We start from the raw sequence: 17,921 nt of genomic DNA, 5'->3' as shown, positions 1-17,921 counted from the left end.
ATGCTTTATTAAAAAAATATCAATTATTACACGAGTCTTTTAAAAACGATAAATGTATAAACAGGCGAGCATTGGGTGGCTTTGACACCAACTCTGGTTCATTTTATAGCTTACATCAACAAACCTTCCTGAGCACACAAAGATAAAATGCATCCGTTGTTTGGCAGGATTTTAAATTTCATCTTCATATCACAAAGAGAACAAACGAAATGAGTAAAGTGGTGATATATTCGGTGCTCGGCTCTACTTACTTTTCAATGGCTGCACAGTATTGCTGGTCTCCCTCGGAAGAGAGTCACAGGGTTCTTGCTTTATGTGCCGATTACTCAAAGCATCCTGGGAATTCTGAAGAACATCATCTTGAAATTTTTCTGTTTTCAATTGATGAACTTCACCTGCAAATCATGAGAAAATCGATTAATTGAAGGTAAAACTGAGTGCATTCAAAAGCAAACATCGTGTATACAGTACTTTGAAGTACCACCGGGCCAAACCTCCAAAACAATACCAGCAACAAATCAGAAAACGAGTAAAAACAAATGTCTCTCCAGAAAAAAAAACATTCCTTTCCTGCAGTAATTCTCTGCAGACGATTGGAGTATATGACAGTACAACTCTCATTGAGAGCTCTTCTCAGGAACGCTTGCACTCCGGCGCACGCTTGCGCTCCAAACTAGACACGAGAAGTGAAGTGTTACACAAAGTGAAGTGTCCGTTGGTAACGGCACGCAAGGTTTGAATGCAACAGGACGCACATATGCTAATGAGATACTCTCTTGCTTTGTGAGCATGCATGAATGAAAGGAAGGCTCCTGTGTGTAGCAAAGTAAACAAAATAGATAAAGAATGGAAATAAAGATCTGCCTAAAAGCCCACGTAACGCAGATGACCCATAAACCCACGACACAAAAGGGAAGGGCTATCTTAAACGAATGCTAATGAAATAACTGTCTCTGGACCACTTTATGTTGTGTGCCATTGCCTTGGTGGAGCGCCAGCTTCGCAGAACGGCAACAAAATATTTTAATCCTGAGAAATCCACACACTCACTCTCCCTCTCCCTCTCTGACAGGACCATACCGCAAACCCTCCCACATACCTTCTCAACAACCCTCTCGAAGAAGTTCAATCACTCAAACTCTTGGGTGTCACTCAGCCATGATCTCTCGAAAGCAAGCCACATTTCACAGTTGGCCTACAAAGCCACATGAGTGTGTTACACAAAGTTATATTTCCAAAACAAGAGAGTGCACAATTAACCCATTATTAAGAACTTACACCGCCACATGAGTGTGTTAAACCAGGAAGAAGCCACTGGGAATCCTCTGTCACGCAAAGCCCTTCCTTGGCACCCCTGAGCTCCGATCCACCTGCAAGGCTTTCATCACCAGCTTGATGGAGTACTGCTCTCCCCTCTGGGCTGGTGCCCCTGCCTCACACGTTGCTCAGCTTGACGCCGCATAAACCAAGCCCTTCAAGATCATTGAAATCACTTCGTTATCACTGAGAGGTTGGTGGTCTCTCTGTCTTGTTCCACCTCTTTATGGTCTTGCATCCTGTGTCCTTTCTGTGCTTTGTGTCTCCCAGCTATCTGCAGGACACACGTGGTCCACCAGCAACCGCCAAAATCCAGAACAACTGCACACCTCCACTCATTTGTTTCTCTTTTTCCCGCCTGTGGAACCAACTTCCAGACACTTCAATTTCATTCTTCCCTTCAGGTCTTCAAGGCAACTGTTCACCAACATCTCAAATCACATCCCATCCAAACCATGATATTTTCTTCACCTGTTAAACCACCCCCCTACTCCTCCCAAAATTTGGCTTCTGTATCCATCTCGTCCATCCCTTGCATTCTCCCATACCCCTCATCGTTTCCTGTTACCCGTTTGTCCGTTTCCGTCTATTTTCTCCCTCTGCCCTACTGTTAGTGTTTCTCCCTACTCCTGCTGTTCCTTTTGTTGTGTTATGTCCTCATCCGTTCTGTATTCTAGCTCTCCCACGAGCCTTGACAAATTAAAATTTAAAAAAACTGTCAGAGGGTTCTTCCTGTTCTCCTTCATCCTGACCCTCCTTTTCACCTTCTTTACCTTTCTCTTCAGTAAAGCAAACATAGTGTTACAGAAATCCCTTGGGGTAATTGGGTATTGTTTATACTAGTTATTTCATTGTACATGTCAGTTTAAGCATGATGTAATTTATTGTTATTAATGAGACAGTGTCGAATTAAAGTGTTGAATCGCTTGTTTCCCATGCCCCTATGTTTGTCTCAGCCCCACATCTCAACCCCCCTTTCTTTACATTCTTTGTGTGTAAACTTCTGTTCTGCAGCACCAGGAGTCTCCAACGTGGCTCCAGCGATGGAGGGACATGCAAGTCCATGTGGGCCGCATGGGAGATGAGCATCGGAGGCCACGCGTCTTGCCAGAGGAGACCACGCAAGGGATATATTTTAGTTTTATTGGCGACCATCTGTATGGCTGCTTGCAGCCGTGTTCTCTTCTCTTCTCTTCTCCCCAACCCCGTTTCTCATTGTAATAAATCCTTTTTTTGTGTGCTAAGTAGAGGCTCATGGAAGAGCTCATACACTGTACAGATCAGCAAGCAACATGATGCAAAAGGAACAGTAGAGAGAGGGGGGAACAACAATAGCAGAGTAGAAGGGCAAGATAGAGAGACTTGGATAAGCAAAGGATATGGGAGAGGAATGGGGGTAGGAGGTGGACAAAGATGGACAGAGGAGGAATCTCTCAAGAGGGAAAACTGAAAATTTGGAAGGAGAGATTGGGTGGGGTGGGGGTGTGTGAGGAAAATAGCATGGTTTTGGATTTAGGATGATCTGAGATGATGGTGAAGAGCACTTGGAATACTGTATGTCTTTCAATTGTGATATATTTCACACTCTCCTCTGTCTCCAAAAAGACCATTTGGCAAACCCTCCCATCTATTTTCTTTGCAATGCTCATGAGGAAGTTAATTCATTCAAACTCTTGGGTCTCACTATCAGCCAATTATCATTCTTGGGCAAACCACATTTCAAAGATGGCCTGCAAAGCCAGTCACCGAATGGGCATCCTCCATCGTACAAAGTCCTTCCTTAGTCAAGAAGCATTCGTTTAGTGCATTGAACTTTCATTGAATCCCTGTTACAGTTTCTCGTTAGCAATGTGAGTTCACCCTGTTTAAGAAAATTTCAGCTGCGCCAGGTTTTTGTTCACAAGTTTGATGAGAAAACAAACATAAAATAAACAAGAAAAAGAGCAATCAGAGATTGCAGAACCCTGCCAGAATGTCTTTTGAGTGGTGTATTTTTCTCGGTTTTTGGGTAAATTCAATATGGCCGCCAAACCATGTGACCAATGACATCATATGAGAATCACACAGTATTCCAAGTGCTAGTCACCTTTTGTTCACACATATGGACAGGCGGTCATACGTGTAAAGTTTCACCTCGATCTGTTGTCACTTCAGAGGAGATTTTTTTAAGGTTTTTTTTTTCTTAAAAAGCAAATATGGCTGCTGAATCACATGACCGATGAAGTCATGAAATTTTTTTTCTGTGGACCATTTTATCCCTAGATGACCCTCAAAAATTTTCAAACTGATCAGATGTGATGTTCCACATATGCAATTATAAAATAACGATGGCACCTGTGATGTCATTAAAAAATAAAAATCACACTCATTTCCCATGAGTACTTGCTACGTGCCAAGTTTCAATTTTTTCCTTGGTGCTGTTTCAGAGATAGAGGTCCAAAGTTTTTTCGTTTTTCCAATATGGCTGCCACATCACATGACATATGACATCAAAATTATCATTCTAACATTCTACATAAGTAGTTGCACCAAAGGTGAAAATTTCGTACCAATCCGACTTGCGCTTGCAGAGAAAAACACGAAACTTCTGTGCTGACAAACAGAGAGACAGACAGACAAACAGACCCAAATGCAATACCATCTGCTTTGGCGAGAGTAGAAATGGAGAGTGATGAGTTTGTCTTACTTTCCAGCAAAGCAGCAGCATCGTTGGGCTTCTTCAGAGGAGAATCACACGGTTCTTGCTTTACACGGTCTTTGCTCAAAACCTCCGGCACAGTCTGAAGAACATCACTTTGGACACATTCTATCTTCACTGGATGAGCTTCATCTGCAAATAATATCATGTCAGTCCATTTGGGAAGGGAAATGCATTAACAAGAGAATCCAAACCAAAATAAATAAATAAAATCAGAACTTTTTGACAAGACAAGCACAAATGTCAAAAACAAAACAAGCCAACTCAAAACACTGCTGGATAAGCAGATCAGAGAAGCTTCACTCTCAAACACCTTGCCGTTTGGCAAAATAAAATTGTAAATGGTTTTACTTTCACCGAATCATAAAATTACTTTTCAAATTGTGGATGAGCATCTTCCAAAAACCAAAAAGAGTGTCTGGACACCCAAATCCCCAACATTCCTGGTTTTGTAACCCCGCACACCACCCACCTCCCCCCCTGCCCCACGTCCTCCCTTCAGATCACGTCAGGTATGGGAGCATGCACCGGAGCAGCGCGTTTCTGCATCCCCTCCAGGGGCCTCCGTCTGGCCATCCCCATCTCCTTGAGATGCTGATCAACCTGCTGCAACCATGAACACGTGGTCAGCCCATTGGCCTCCTCCACTCACGAGGCTCCCTCGCTGAGAGAATCTGGTGAGCAGGATCAGCGTCAGGAAAATGAGCCACATGTCCATACAGCGGCAGCTGACACTCACGGACGATGCAGGTAACAAATCTCATTTCAGTCTCTCTCAGCAACCGCTCGTTGGACACAAAGTCTGACCAGCGATAGCCAAGGATTCTCTGAAGAGACCTGGTACCAAAGGAATTGAGTCTCAGTCTCAGATCCCTGGTCAGAGTCCAAATCTCACATCAATAGAGCAAGACTGGAAGCACCAAGGACCTGAAGACTCGGACTTTCATCCTCCCGAACAGATACCGACAGCGCCACACCCCATGATCCAGTGAATCCATGACTCCCCAGGCCCTACCCAGACGTCTATTGACCTCTGGCTCACAGCCAGCAGAGACATGAATATCACTGCAAAGGTAAGTGAATCTCTCCGTGACCTCAACATCCTCGCCACAAACAGGTACAGACAGGATAGCAGCGTCCAAGATGTCATTGAAAGCCTGGATCTTCGTTTTGACCCAGGAAACCCATAATCCCAGTGGCTCAGACTCCTCATTCAGCACCTCGAGAGCCCCCAAAAGGATATTCAGAGTCTCTACAAAGATGACTGCATCATCTGCAAAATCAAGGTCAGAGATGTTGACATTCCCAAACGATACACCGCAGCTTGTTCTCTCCGACATCCTCCCCAGATGGACTGGATCCTCCCCAGATGGATGCCAAGGTTTGGATTCCTTCAGTCCTCCCTTCCTTCAGCACCAAAGCATAGAGATTAGGCATAAAACTTTCAAAACAAGTCATGTGACCTGCTTTTCCACATTTAAAAAATATATAATTAATAATCCTTAAAATAATTCAAGGCACCATTTACAGGTTGATTTTTACAGTAATTCAAATGAGGGAGGGAAAGTGGGTGGGAGCGGGGGTAACAGAAGTAAGGTTTTGCATGGTCTGTGTGCCTGTGGGGCTTTTTTTATTTTGTACACCAAGTCGAGGCTCATGTAAGAACTAAAACACAGAAACATATAACAAGGCAGGACAAAAGAGGGGCAGGAGAGGGAAACACAAAATAATAACAAAAGGCCTGGAGTGAGGAGTGGGATTGAAGAGAGTTTGTTCTCGAGGAAGGAAAAAAGAGGTTTGAAAGAGTGAAGGTGAGCAGCGACTCTTGATTTTGGTAGTTTCACCAGAAGGAGGTTTTTTGCAGACCTTGAGCACCCTGAGGGAATATAGGGGGTACAGGTCACAGACAGAGCAGAGGGGGCAAGGCTGGAGAGGAGATGGTAGAAGACAGAAGGACCACCGACCTGCCTCCGGTGAGAGAGTGAGAGACCCAAAGACTCAGTTTCATCGCGGGAGATACCATTGATCCCAAAAGCCTTGGTTTCCACAGCGTGAAGTCGAGCTCGGTGAGAGGCAAAGCACCACTCCAGAGGGAGGAGCAGTACTCCATCAGACTGCAGATGAAAGCTTTGTAAATGGGTAGAAGCTCAGGTGTGCCAAGGAAGGACCTTGCACGACGTAGGATGCTCAGTCAGTGACTGGTTTTGGAAGCCAGGTTGAAGATGTGGCTTTTTCAGGAAAGATCGTGGCAGATAGTGAGACCAAAAAGCTTGAAGACTTCTTCAAGGGGATTGTTGAGAAAGTAGATGGGGGGGAGGGGGAGAGTTCCAGATGGTCCGTTCAGAGAGATATGGTGAGGGTGTGAGATTTGTCAAGACTCCCGTCCAAAGGCAGAACCTCGTAACTCACTTCTAATTGATTTTGAGAAAACAAAGAAAAACTGCTTTTATATATATGAAAGCCGTATCCATTCGAGAAGATTAAAGATATATATTATCTTTATATAGAGATATATATATATCGAGAAATATATTATCTTTATTATTTAATATATATCGAGAAGATATATATTAAAGCCGTATCTAGGTTTTTTTGTGGTATTTACCGAATTCTGTAGGAGTTGCTAGGTCCTGCCATGAGCGTACAAGCTTACGTAGGGAACAAATTACAATAACTTATACACTAACATGAAGCCGATAACCTAGTAGCTCCAAAATTAGTATAAGCTCAGTTTTGATCAAAAAATGAGTTTACTAGGTTTCGCCTTTGGACGGGAGAAGGTTGAAAGACATATTCCAAGTGTTTGACCAGCTTGTGATTTTATCCAGGTCTGCAGAGAGTGAAGAGACTGCTGCCTGTCTATCTGAGGGATGAGAGATTGTTTAGCAGAGGAGGGAGTCATTAGAGATAAAGATAAAGAGGATTTTAGATAAAAATAGATAAAGAGGTTAGAGATAAAGAAGATTTTCCAGGGAATCAGAGAGATCAATGATGAAAACCAAAAAAGCACAGGGCGAAGAACACTGCCTTGAGGAACTACAGCCTGCATGGGAAGAGGGATGAGAGAATTACATTAAGAGGCACGCGTTGACTGTGACAGGAGAGGAAGTCGGTGAGCCATGAGTGGAGATTGCCTTGGATACCATAAGAAGAGAACACAATTTACTGTATTATTTGGGGGCAGGGGGGGGGAGTGCCCAGGCTAGGCCTAACTTCCTGTTAGATAGGGTAAGAAAGTGGACTAGGTCCGGGCCAAGCAGCCATGTCAATGGGGCCATTAGTGGTTGCGAAGTTTCTTGTTTCTGACATGAGATGGCTTTGTGCTGCTCTTGTCAAGACAGCAGAGGCCAGCACAACATTGTCAGTGCTGTGAAGTGCTGGAGATAATATAGTTGGGATGACTAACTGCAGATGAGAGAACTAGAGATAAGAGTTTGATGCACCATTACAATCCTGAGAGGAAGACGTTCAATGGAATACCGCTAGAAAGGATCACCAGCCTGTCTTGGCTCCGTCAGATTTTCATCTCTTCCCAGAACTTAAGGAACACCTTGGTGGAAAATATTTTTCTTTTGACGATGATGTCATGGCTGCTGTGAAGCAACTGTTAAGTCAGCAGGGCGCACAGATCTATTGTGATGGCATCACGGAACTACACGAATGTTGGTGGCAATGTGTGTACCGCAGTGGTGATAATGTTGATAAATAAATATGCACTGTGGGAGAATAAAGATTGATGTAAATTTCTGTCTTCGTTTCATTCGAATATCTTTACTTGTTTGGGAGAAAAATAATAGGAGAGGATTGATTACCTTTGTGTACGCCCTCGTAATAGTCAGAATACAATTGAAATACACGCTTCTGGGGATCAAACGGACGGGAACATGAATTATCTAAATTAAGACTTCAATCTTAATTTGAAGGAGAGGACGAGAATGGAGAGGGCACAGCACAAGTATTTTATTGTGGCCCGTTTAGGCACATCAAGTCCACTGGGGTTCGCACTCCTGGAGTGGATCGACGTGGGAAGCGAGCAGAGAACCATCATCATCTGGGTCAGTGTGTCACAGGGCAAAGTGCAGCTCAGAGAGGGAGACAAGAGAATAGTGATGAGGTGTGGCAGTTCACAAGTTTGTTCTCTCTCTCTTCCCTCACTCACTCACTCACTCCCACCCCCTCTCACTCACTCTCACCTCCCTCTCGCCTCCCTCTCACTCACTGCCTCTCGCCTCCCTCTCACTCACTCCCTCTCGCCTCCCTCTCACTCACTGCCTCTCGCCTCCCTCTCACTCACTGCCTCTCGCCTCCCTCTCACTCACTGCCTCTCGCCTCCCTCTCACTCACTGCCTCTCGCCTCCCTCTCACTCACTGCCTCTCGCCTCCCTCTCACTCACTGCCTCTCGCCTCCCTCTCACTCACTCACTGCCTCTCGCCTCCCTCTCACTCACTCACTGCCTCTCGCCTCCCTCTCACTCACTCACTGCCTCTCGCCTCCCTCTCACTCACTCACTGCCTCTCGCCTCCCTCTCACTCACTCACTGCCTCTCGCCTCCCTCTCACTCACTCCCTCTCGCCTCCCTCTCACTCACTCCCTCTCGCCTCCCTCTCACTCACTCCCTCTCGCCTCCCTCTCACTCACTGCCTCTCGCCTCCCTCTCACTCACTGCCTCTCGCCTCCCTCTCACTCACTGCCTCTCGCCTCCCTCTCACTCACTGCCTCTCGCCTCCCTCTCACTCACTGCCTCTCGCCTCCCTCTCACTCACTGCCTCTCGCCTCCCTCTCACTCACTGCCTCTCGCCTCCCTCTCACTCACTGCCTCTCGCCTCCCTCTCACTCACTGCCTCTCGCCTCCCTCTCACTCACTGCCTCTCGCCTCCCTCTCACTCACTGCCTCTCGCCTCCCTCTCACTCACTGCCTCTCGCCTCCCTCTCACTCACTCACTGCCTCTCGCCTCCCTCTCACTCACTCACTCCCTCTCGCCTCCCTCTCACTCACTCACTGCCTCTCGCCTCCCTCTCACTCACTCACTGCCTCTCGCCTCCCTCTCACTCACTCACTGCCTCTCACCTCCCTCTCACTCACTCACTGCCTCTCGCCTCCCTCTCACTCACTGCCTCTCGCCTCCCTCTCACTCACTGCCTCTCGCCTCCCTCTCTTTCTTGCCATCTCTCATTCTCGCCTCCCTCTCTTTCTTGCCATCTCTCATTCTCGCCTCCCTCTCTTTCTTTCCTCCCTCTCTTTCTCACCTCCCTCTCACCTCTCTCTATTTGATGTCGGTCCTCCTCTTTCTTGCGGGTCCTTGTCTTTCTGGTGTCTCAACACCCTCTGTACTTTTTAGCAGCTCTGCTTTCGATCTGTCCTGTGAGATCAATAAGCTTCAACTGCTTGGAGCTCATTGGCCATTCAGCCGTCTCCCGAGCCTCAACCCCACGCCAAAGCTTCTCAGCTTGACCGGAAGGTTCCAGGCCTTTCACAAGATCGCCTTTCAGGCCAAAGTCATTCAAACTCTTGGGTGTCACTCCATCAGCCATGATCTTTCTTGGGCAAACCACATTTCAAAGATGGCCTCTAAATCCAGTCACCGACTGGGCATCCTCCGTCGTACAAACTCCTTCCTCAGTCAAGAAGAATTAGTTTTGTTTCGTGTATTGAACTTTCATTGGATCCCAGCTAAAGTTCCTCTTTAGCAATGTTTGGGAATGGCATGAGCTTCACCCTGTTTAAGAAAATTTACAACTGCGTCTGGTTTGTGTTCAGAAGTTTAACGAGAAAGCAAACATAATAAAATAAATAATGGAGAGTGATAAGTTTGACTTACTTTCCAGCAATGGAGCAGGATAATCACACGGTTCTTGCTTTACACGGTCTTTGCTCAACACTTCCAAGAAAGTTTGAAGACCATCACTTTGGAAACATTCCTTCTTCATTGGATGAGTTTCATCTACAAACAATATCATGTCAGTCAATTCGGGAAAGGAAACGCATTAACAAGTGAATCCAAATCAAAATAAATATATAAAATATGAAATTTATATTTATTCATTATTAAAACCAGAAATCAGGTTTTGCATGTTATGAACAAAGATGTCGAGAAGAACCAATGCCCCACCTCCCCCGTCCTTCCTTCCTTCAGCACCAAAGCTTCGAGAGTAGACATATACGTAATTTTTTTTAAAATAGGGACAATACCCCTGGGCGCTCACCTGGTAGCGGCTGGATAAGAAAACTAAGCAACCGTTGGAAGGTGTGGATAACCCACAAAATATTTAACACAGAAGAAAGTAAATACCTGTGGATTTTTTTTTTTTTTTTTTTTTTTTTTTTTTATACAGTGAACAAACTTTGGTACATCACCGGTGATGAAGGTCGTAATCAAGTTTAATCGAAATTGCATGTGTAGTTTCTGAGAAAAAAAAAACCACCTATTTTGGGGGTAACCCCCATAGACCTCCTTTTGGGCCCAAAATATATAAATATATATATATATATATATATATATATATATTTCAATGCCATGAACAAACTTTCGATGGGTTTGAGGGTTGGTGGAGTAGCGGCTGAAACCCGAATCTTGTCCAGGTTCCTCCTGATGACTCCATATTTGCTCTTTGCTTCTTCAGGTTCCTTCTTGGACTACCATTTGTTTTGGTACATTCCAGGCAATAAAGGTTGCGGTGAAATTTCATCAAAACTGTGTGTGGAGTTTCAGAGAAGAAATTGTAAGTGTTTGTGGACAGACGGATGGACGGAGGATGCACCATCCCATAAGCTCGCCGGAACTACGTTCTCGGTGAGATAACAAGTCATGTGACCTGCTTTTCCACAATTAGAAAATAAAATAAATTAATAATGTTTAAAGTAATTAAAGGCAACATTTACAGGTTTATTTTAACAGTCATTCAAATGAAGGGGGGAGAGGGGGGCAGAACAGTTCAAAGTAAGGTTTTGCATGGTCTGTGTGCATGTGGGGTTTAACATAATTCATTGTTTTAATCTGTGTTCAGAGTGATGTTGTCTGAGGAATAACTCACTTGTGGGAGGGGAGGGTTGCTTGGCCTAAATTAGTGTTAGATAGGTTAAGTATGTCTCCTCTGGTGTTCCCCCTCATCTGAAACTAGACGAAGTCTGGGCCAAACAACCACGTGAATTGGTGGCTGCACAGGACCGTCACTGGTTGTGAAGTTTCTTGATTCCGACACGTGTCTCAGTGCCGCGTTCGTCAAGATGGCAGGAGAAAAAAAGAGAAGGGGATTACTTTTCAGTATGCCCTCGTAATAGTCAGTATGTGTTTATACAATTGAAATACACGCCCCTGGGGTGAAACAGACGGGAACCTTAATTATCTAAATTAAGGTTACAATCGTAGATGGAGAGGACGAGAATGGAGAAGGCACAGGATACGTACTCCACTGTCGCCTGTTTAGGCACGTCAAGTCCACTGGCATTCGCACTTTTGGAGTGGATCGAAAGAGGAGGCGAGCAGGGAACAATCATCATGTGGGTCGGTATGTTACAGGGCGAAGTGCAGCGCAGGGAGGGAGACGAGAGAAGAGAGATGAGGAGTGGAAGATCACAAGCTCTGTCTCAGTCTCTCTCATATGGTGTAGACTTCCTCTTTCTTGCAGGTCCTCATCTTTCTGGTGTCTGAACACACTCTGTGCTTTTTAGCAGTTCTGCTTTCACCCCATCCTGTGACGTCAATAAGCTTTGCCTGCTCTGAGCTCATTGGCCATTCAGCAATCTCCCGAGTCTAAACCCCACCCCTTAGCTTCTTGGCTTGACTCAAATGTTCCAGGCATTTCGCAAGAGCGCCTCAACTCGGGCCTTTGTCCACTTGCAAGGCTGCGATCTTTTAAAAGAGCATAAAGGACAGATTACAAGGGGAAGGACAATAAACAGGGATTTTGGAAAAGTGGTTTTAGACACAAGCATTGTGAGTGGAGATGATATGGCTATGTTACGATTAAAACAAACATATTTCTGGTCACAGAGTTGTTAACTTCATACTTATTCTCAAACATAAATCAATGTATTTTAACCCTTCGAAGTCACTCGGACAACACTATGTTGGAGTAGAATATAGTTGTGGTTCAGACCTTTGACTTGCAAAGCCAAAACATCCACAAACTCAAACTCGGATTCGGATTCCACCTTCACCTTCACGATAAAATCTGCAAACACAAGAGGACATGAAAAAATACTTATGACAATGCACCACTTTCACACAAAAGTAAAAATCTAAGCTGGAGGTGGCCATCCCAACTTAGTAGAACATTCCAATGCACTCCCAGAGTATAACCACCACTTTCAATCTTGTTTCACTCAGCGGTTTACAAGTGCATAACATGAAGAACACGTCTATAAATTGGCAGAGTGGTTTTCAATTCATCAAGGTTTTCATACAGAGATATTATTAGAATGTAAATACATATCATAAACCGTTGGAACTTGTAATACACTCTCCAACCAGGCCGATGCGCCACACGACACACATTTACACAGAGAATTTGCGTTTTTCTCTGAAGTTATTTTAATTATTTAATGACAGAAACACATCAGGAATTCAATTCTAATAAATGTCCTCCACTACTCGAGGAAGATAATGAATAATCGGAATTAAAATCTTTGCTTTATCCATTCAATTGAAGAATATTGAATGCAAAAATTAAAATGCAGTATTTAAAAGACCATTTATCATTAAAAGTCTTCATAATCATGTTAAAGTTAATTATGTTTATTGTAAATAATCTCTCTTTTTTTTTATCCAACTGTTGTGATTTAATTTTCCCTTGTCCCCATTGTTCTCAATGTTGTACTTTGAAACCACAATGCTGATCCTGCATATGCTCGTGAGCATCATGAAGTGCAGATCAGCTCATCCCGTGTTCTTATTACTCTCCATTAGTCCCCTCTTTTACCCCATTTACTGCAATGACAGGACCTTCAAAGGAGTAAGTTTTACGTGGGGAGTTTGATTATGTAATTAACGCCACCATTGTTGACCGAGAGCTCAGTCCAGTGTTGTTGATTAAATTAATGTGGTGTTGATGTTGTCTCGGCTTGATGGGCCAAATGGCCTCCTCCTGCGTCAAAGTTGCTTGTGTGTGCTTGTTTTCAATTACCGGGAGGGTGTGGATGTTCTTTCAGCTTTTCCACAAAAACTAAACTTGGAGTGGTACGATTGGCCCATCGCTTCTTGTGTATACTACTACTACTACTACTACTACTACTACTACTACTACTCAGCGGACACATCCGAGATAGAGTTCACAATGCCGCGCCATGAATATTTGTCCATCATCAGTGTCTGCATGTCCGCTATGTCATGCTGGATATCCCTTGCTATGCAGTCGATGTAGTTCAGTGGCCTTTTTCCTCTGGTTGGGCAAGGCAATCTCAAGCAGATCATGTCAGATATAATTTGGTCTTTGGCATGGAAACAGTGACCAGCAAATCGTGTTCTGCGATGAGCTACAATGGAAGAAATGGGTGGTATGTCTCTGTAGATCTCTGATTTTGTTCTGTGTTCCTGCCAGCTGATGTTCTGAACTCTCATAAGAAGCAGAGAAGATGTGCCATCAAGCTGGTCCTGCAGGGCCTTCTTCATGGTCCATGTCTCTGATCCATATAAGAGTATGTTCTCTACGCAAGCTCTAAAGAATGCAAGTTTGGTAGATCTTGAAATGTTAGACTGCCAGATGTGCTGCAGCCTGTTACATGCACTCTCGGCTTGACCTTTGCATGATATGAAGTCCTTCTTGGAGTCAGCTACATAAGACCCTAAGTACTTAGTCTTTGACTTCATTTAGTTGTGAGCCATCCTTGGAGAAGATTGGTAGATGATCAGCATCCTCATTTACTTTCATGTATTCTGTTTTCTTGGCATTTAGAAACAGACCGACCTTAGCTGAAGCATCCTCAACAGAAATTAGAACGTCTTGAGCGTCCTTCAAAAGTGTCGCTGTTAAGGCGATCTCATCTGCATCGTCAAGGTCTGTGAGATGCTTATCTCTGTCGCCATTTGATCTTTTTGGCTTGATGTCAATGCCTTTCTCTTTCATGGTCTCTACTGACTGCCTGAGAATGTAATCCACAACTATAACAAAAAGATAAGGTGCAAGGGTGTCCCCTTGGAGGATTCCTGCTGTTGTGAAAAACTCCTTGGTTGGGCCATCCATACTTTGAACATAGCTGGAGGGGTTGTTGTACATTATGGCAACTTTCTTTCTCCAAGGTTTCTCTGGCTGTGTTGATGCTGTTGCTGGTGGCTATTGCAACAACACTCTTTCTTTCCTTGGGGAGCATTTCAAGAGCAATCTCCTTGTCGGTCGTGATCAAGGTGTCATACACTGCTGAGGTGTTGTTATCCTCTAGTTCATCACGCAGGATGCAGAATCTGTTATGAACTGCTACTGTGAATTGCTCACAGAGGTTTTAATCTCTCACAACACTTTTCCAGTCAATGCTCTTCATCGGATCTTAAGCTGGTGACTTGCTTTTGCGGTAGCTGATCTGGCATCTACACGAGACGATGCGATGATCTGATTGAATACCTTCAAAGGAGCAGTAAGCTATGGAATTAATCCATTTCTTTCTTACCAGAATGTAATCTAGCTGGACACACTGACCATTTGGATGGCGATGGGTCCAAAGCCTATTCTTGGGGTTCTGAAACCTTGTATTGGTGGCAACAAAGCTGTGTTGCTCCATAAAGTCTTTCATTTGCTTCCCATTTAAATTGGATTCATCTGCACAGGTGAATAGAGTGTCTGCAGACCCGATATGGACATTGAGATCCCCACCTAAAGGGGCTGTCACACCTTAACATTTTAGCCAGCGTATGGCAAGGTCTCAAAATGTATGTAAAACGCTGGCATACGCTGAACTATTGATGTTTTTTTTAAGTTTTGGGCGTATAATAACGTGTTGGACGTATGCATAACGTATTAGTAACGTACACAGAACGTTTTAATTATAAATAGATAACTTCTACCAACGAATGCTGAGCATGTTGTCGGCGTTCACAACCTATGCCTAACGATAGTCTAACTTATGCATAGCGGGTGGCAGCGTATCGCCAACGATCACGTGGCGTAGGCTATTCATAGGCTGCGGTTCGACGATTCAAATCATAACTGCACTAGACATCGAAGTGTGAAGCCGCTGTCACACCTTGACGTTTTAGCTAGCGTATGCCGACGTCTGAAAAATTTGCCCAACCAAGCTGGCACACGTCAAATACGTTACGGGTAAGTTTTGTATACGTTAAGAGCACGCTGGCATACGTCGTAGTATGCTGGCATACGTCATAGTTTTCTGGCATACGTTGTCATATGTCGAGTACGTCGAGAAATTTTCAGCATGTTGAAAATTTCTCGACGTACTCGACGTATGACACACTTTCCGCATACGCTGGCATAAGTTGTAGGCACACTACGCGATCGTTGACACAGGTTACTTGTAAGTTACTCATAAGTCGAAACACGTCGAGGTAATGGTTGGCGTCAGTGTTCCAGACTCCCTGGTTTTTTTTTTTAGTTTTTTTTTTTTCTTCGGTATGACGGTGATGTTGACACTTCGATTTCTCGTGCGGTTATGATTTAAATCGTCGAGCGGCAGCCTATTAATTATATTATATTATAACTGCACGATAAATCGAAGTGTCAACATCACAGTCATACCGAAGGAAAAAAAAAAAACAGGGAGTCTGGAACACTGACGCTAAAGGCCCAGTCACACCTTGACGTTTTAGCCAACGTATGCCGATTTTTGAAGATTTTTTCTAAAACGCTGGCACACGTTGAATACGTTATGGGTAAGTTTTGATAACATTGAGAGCACGCTGAAAAACACTGCCATACGTCGTTGTACGTTGGCTTTAAACATTGTACTTTTCGGTTGTCCTCAAATTTTTGCATGCTTGAAATTTCACGATGTATGCCGGCGTATGACTCACACGTTCCGCTACGCTGGCCACAAGTTGTATGCACGGTCTGCGATCGTTGACAGACGTCAACACATGCTACTTGTAAGTTAATCATAAGTTGAGACACGCCGAGGTAATGTTTAGCGTACCCGAAACTTATTTCTAACCAATGATTAACGTGTTGTTGGCACGTTACGCAATCGTTGCCACACGTCGACAGACGTTACTTTTAAGTTACTCATAGGCTGAAAGACGTCAGTATAATGGATCGTCCTTGCGTCAGCGTCCACGACCACGGCCAGGACACTTATTTGCAGCATTCTTCAAACTTTTCTTCGGCATGACGAGGATGTTCACACTTCGATGTCTAGCTTGGCTATGATTCCAATTGTCCATCGGCAGCGTCTATTTAAAATAGTCGAGTTTGAGCATTTTAACACGTTCAGAAGAAACGCTTCAAATTTCCAAACCCCAGCATCAAAAAACAAAGGCGAGTGACAGCAATTTAAATCGTTCATTGTAAACAATGAAAATAGTTGAGTGGTACCGTTTGAAAGTCGTTGAGTGTAAAAAAAATCCAATTGTTGAGCGCAAGCGTCTACTTTCAATAGTGGAGTTTGAGCGATTTAGCACGTTCAATAGAAACAATTAAAATTTCCGAGCGCCAGTGTCAAAAAACAAAGGCGAGTGACAGCAATTTAAATCGTTCATTGTAAACAATGAAAATAGCTGAGTGGTACCGTTTAAAAGTCGTTGAGTGTAAAAAAAATCCAATTGTTGAGCGCAAGCGTCTACTTTCAATAGTGGAGATGCAGCCATTTAAATAGTTGAGTGGCAGCCTATGAATAGCAAACCCCACGTCACCGGCAAAGATAAACTGCCGCACGATATGGATAAGTTAGGCTATCGTTGGGCATAGTTTGTGAACGCCGGCTACACGATAATTATTCGTTGGTATACCGTATCTATAAGTTATCGAAGCGCTCTATGCACATTATTAGTTCATTGCGCATTTGTCCAACCCGTTATGAATAGACCTAAATTGTAAAAACAAGCCATAGCTCATTGTTGAAAAAGCCCCATAAAAAATTAGCCGCGAAGAACTTCGAACAATGGTGCAAAGATGTCTCCTACCCGAGGACACGCGGACGCAAGGAGGATCCATCATAACCCACACCCTCCCCCTCACACTCACCTACTACTGCCAACATGAACAAACTACTACTAATACTGATACTGATACTGCTGACATGGACATCGACTCAAAAACACTGTTGGGTTCTCCTTTTATGAACACCATTTTTATATACCAATTCCCAAAATCGCTGGGAACACGTCTTTATATGGCAGTTGTAAGTTAGAAACACGTTAATTTATTTTTTTGTCGACCGGAAGACGTCATTGGAATACGTCTACATACGTCGATGTGTGTTGGGACTACGTAAAGAATTGGTTCAAAGCACGTCAAACATAAGTTAGAAATAAGTTTTGCGTAAAAAAGACATTACCACGACGCGTTTCGACTTATGAGTAGCTTATAAGTAGCCTTTGTGGACGTGTGTAAGCATCCGCATACCGTGTGTACAACTTATCCCCATCGCATGAGGAACGTGTGTCATACGCCAGGTACGTCGTAAATTTTTGAACATGTTTAAAATTTCTTGACGTACTCTACTTACTACGACGTATGATAGCGTACTTTAGCGTTCTACTCACGTATACCAAACTTACTCATACCGTATTTGACGTGCCCCAATGTTTTAGACACATTTTTCTTAGGTCGGCATACGCTGGCAAGATCGCCAAGGTGTGACCGCGATGTTGACACTTCCATTTCTACGGCAGTTATGATTCGAATCGTTGTGTGTCAGCCTTTTAATAGGCTACGTCACGACATCGTCGGCGATGCGTGCAACGCGCTATGCCTAAGTTAGACTATCGTTGGGCATAGGTTGTGTAGGCCGACAACAGGTTCAGC

General features: G+C 44.0%; 1 protein-coding gene across 24 annotated transcripts in view; it reads right to left on the bottom strand.

The window, feature by feature from the left end:
• LOC147009201 (uncharacterized) overlaps nt 1-17,921 on the bottom strand; it is a 315,005-nt gene that overhangs the window by 158,240 nt on the left and 138,844 nt on the right. For all 24 annotated transcript variants that reach the window (XR_015052783.1, XR_015052784.1, XM_085861564.1 and 21 more), the window contains 4 exons: nt 12,114-12,188; nt 9,836-9,958; nt 4,004-4,147; nt 252-395 (listed from right to left, as the gene is read on the bottom strand). Coding sequence is in view for 22 of the 24 variants with exons in the window: in XM_085861564.1 (XP_085717690.1) it covers nt 252-395; nt 4,004-4,147; nt 9,836-9,958; nt 12,114-12,188 (486 nt within the window). In the remaining 2 variants the exon portion in view is untranslated. The remainder of the gene's footprint in view (nt 1-251; nt 396-4,003; nt 4,148-9,835; nt 9,959-12,113; nt 12,189-17,921) is intronic.

This window comes from Eptatretus burgeri, chromosome 17 (genome assembly GCF_056783735.1).
Source record: "Eptatretus burgeri isolate ZD-2024b chromosome 17, Ebu_testis_v1, whole genome shotgun sequence".
Taxonomy (NCBI): domain Eukaryota; kingdom Metazoa; phylum Chordata; class Myxini; order Myxiniformes; family Myxinidae; genus Eptatretus; species Eptatretus burgeri.
Note: the sequence above shows the minus strand (reverse complement) of the source record. Positions and strands in the feature narration are given on the sequence as shown.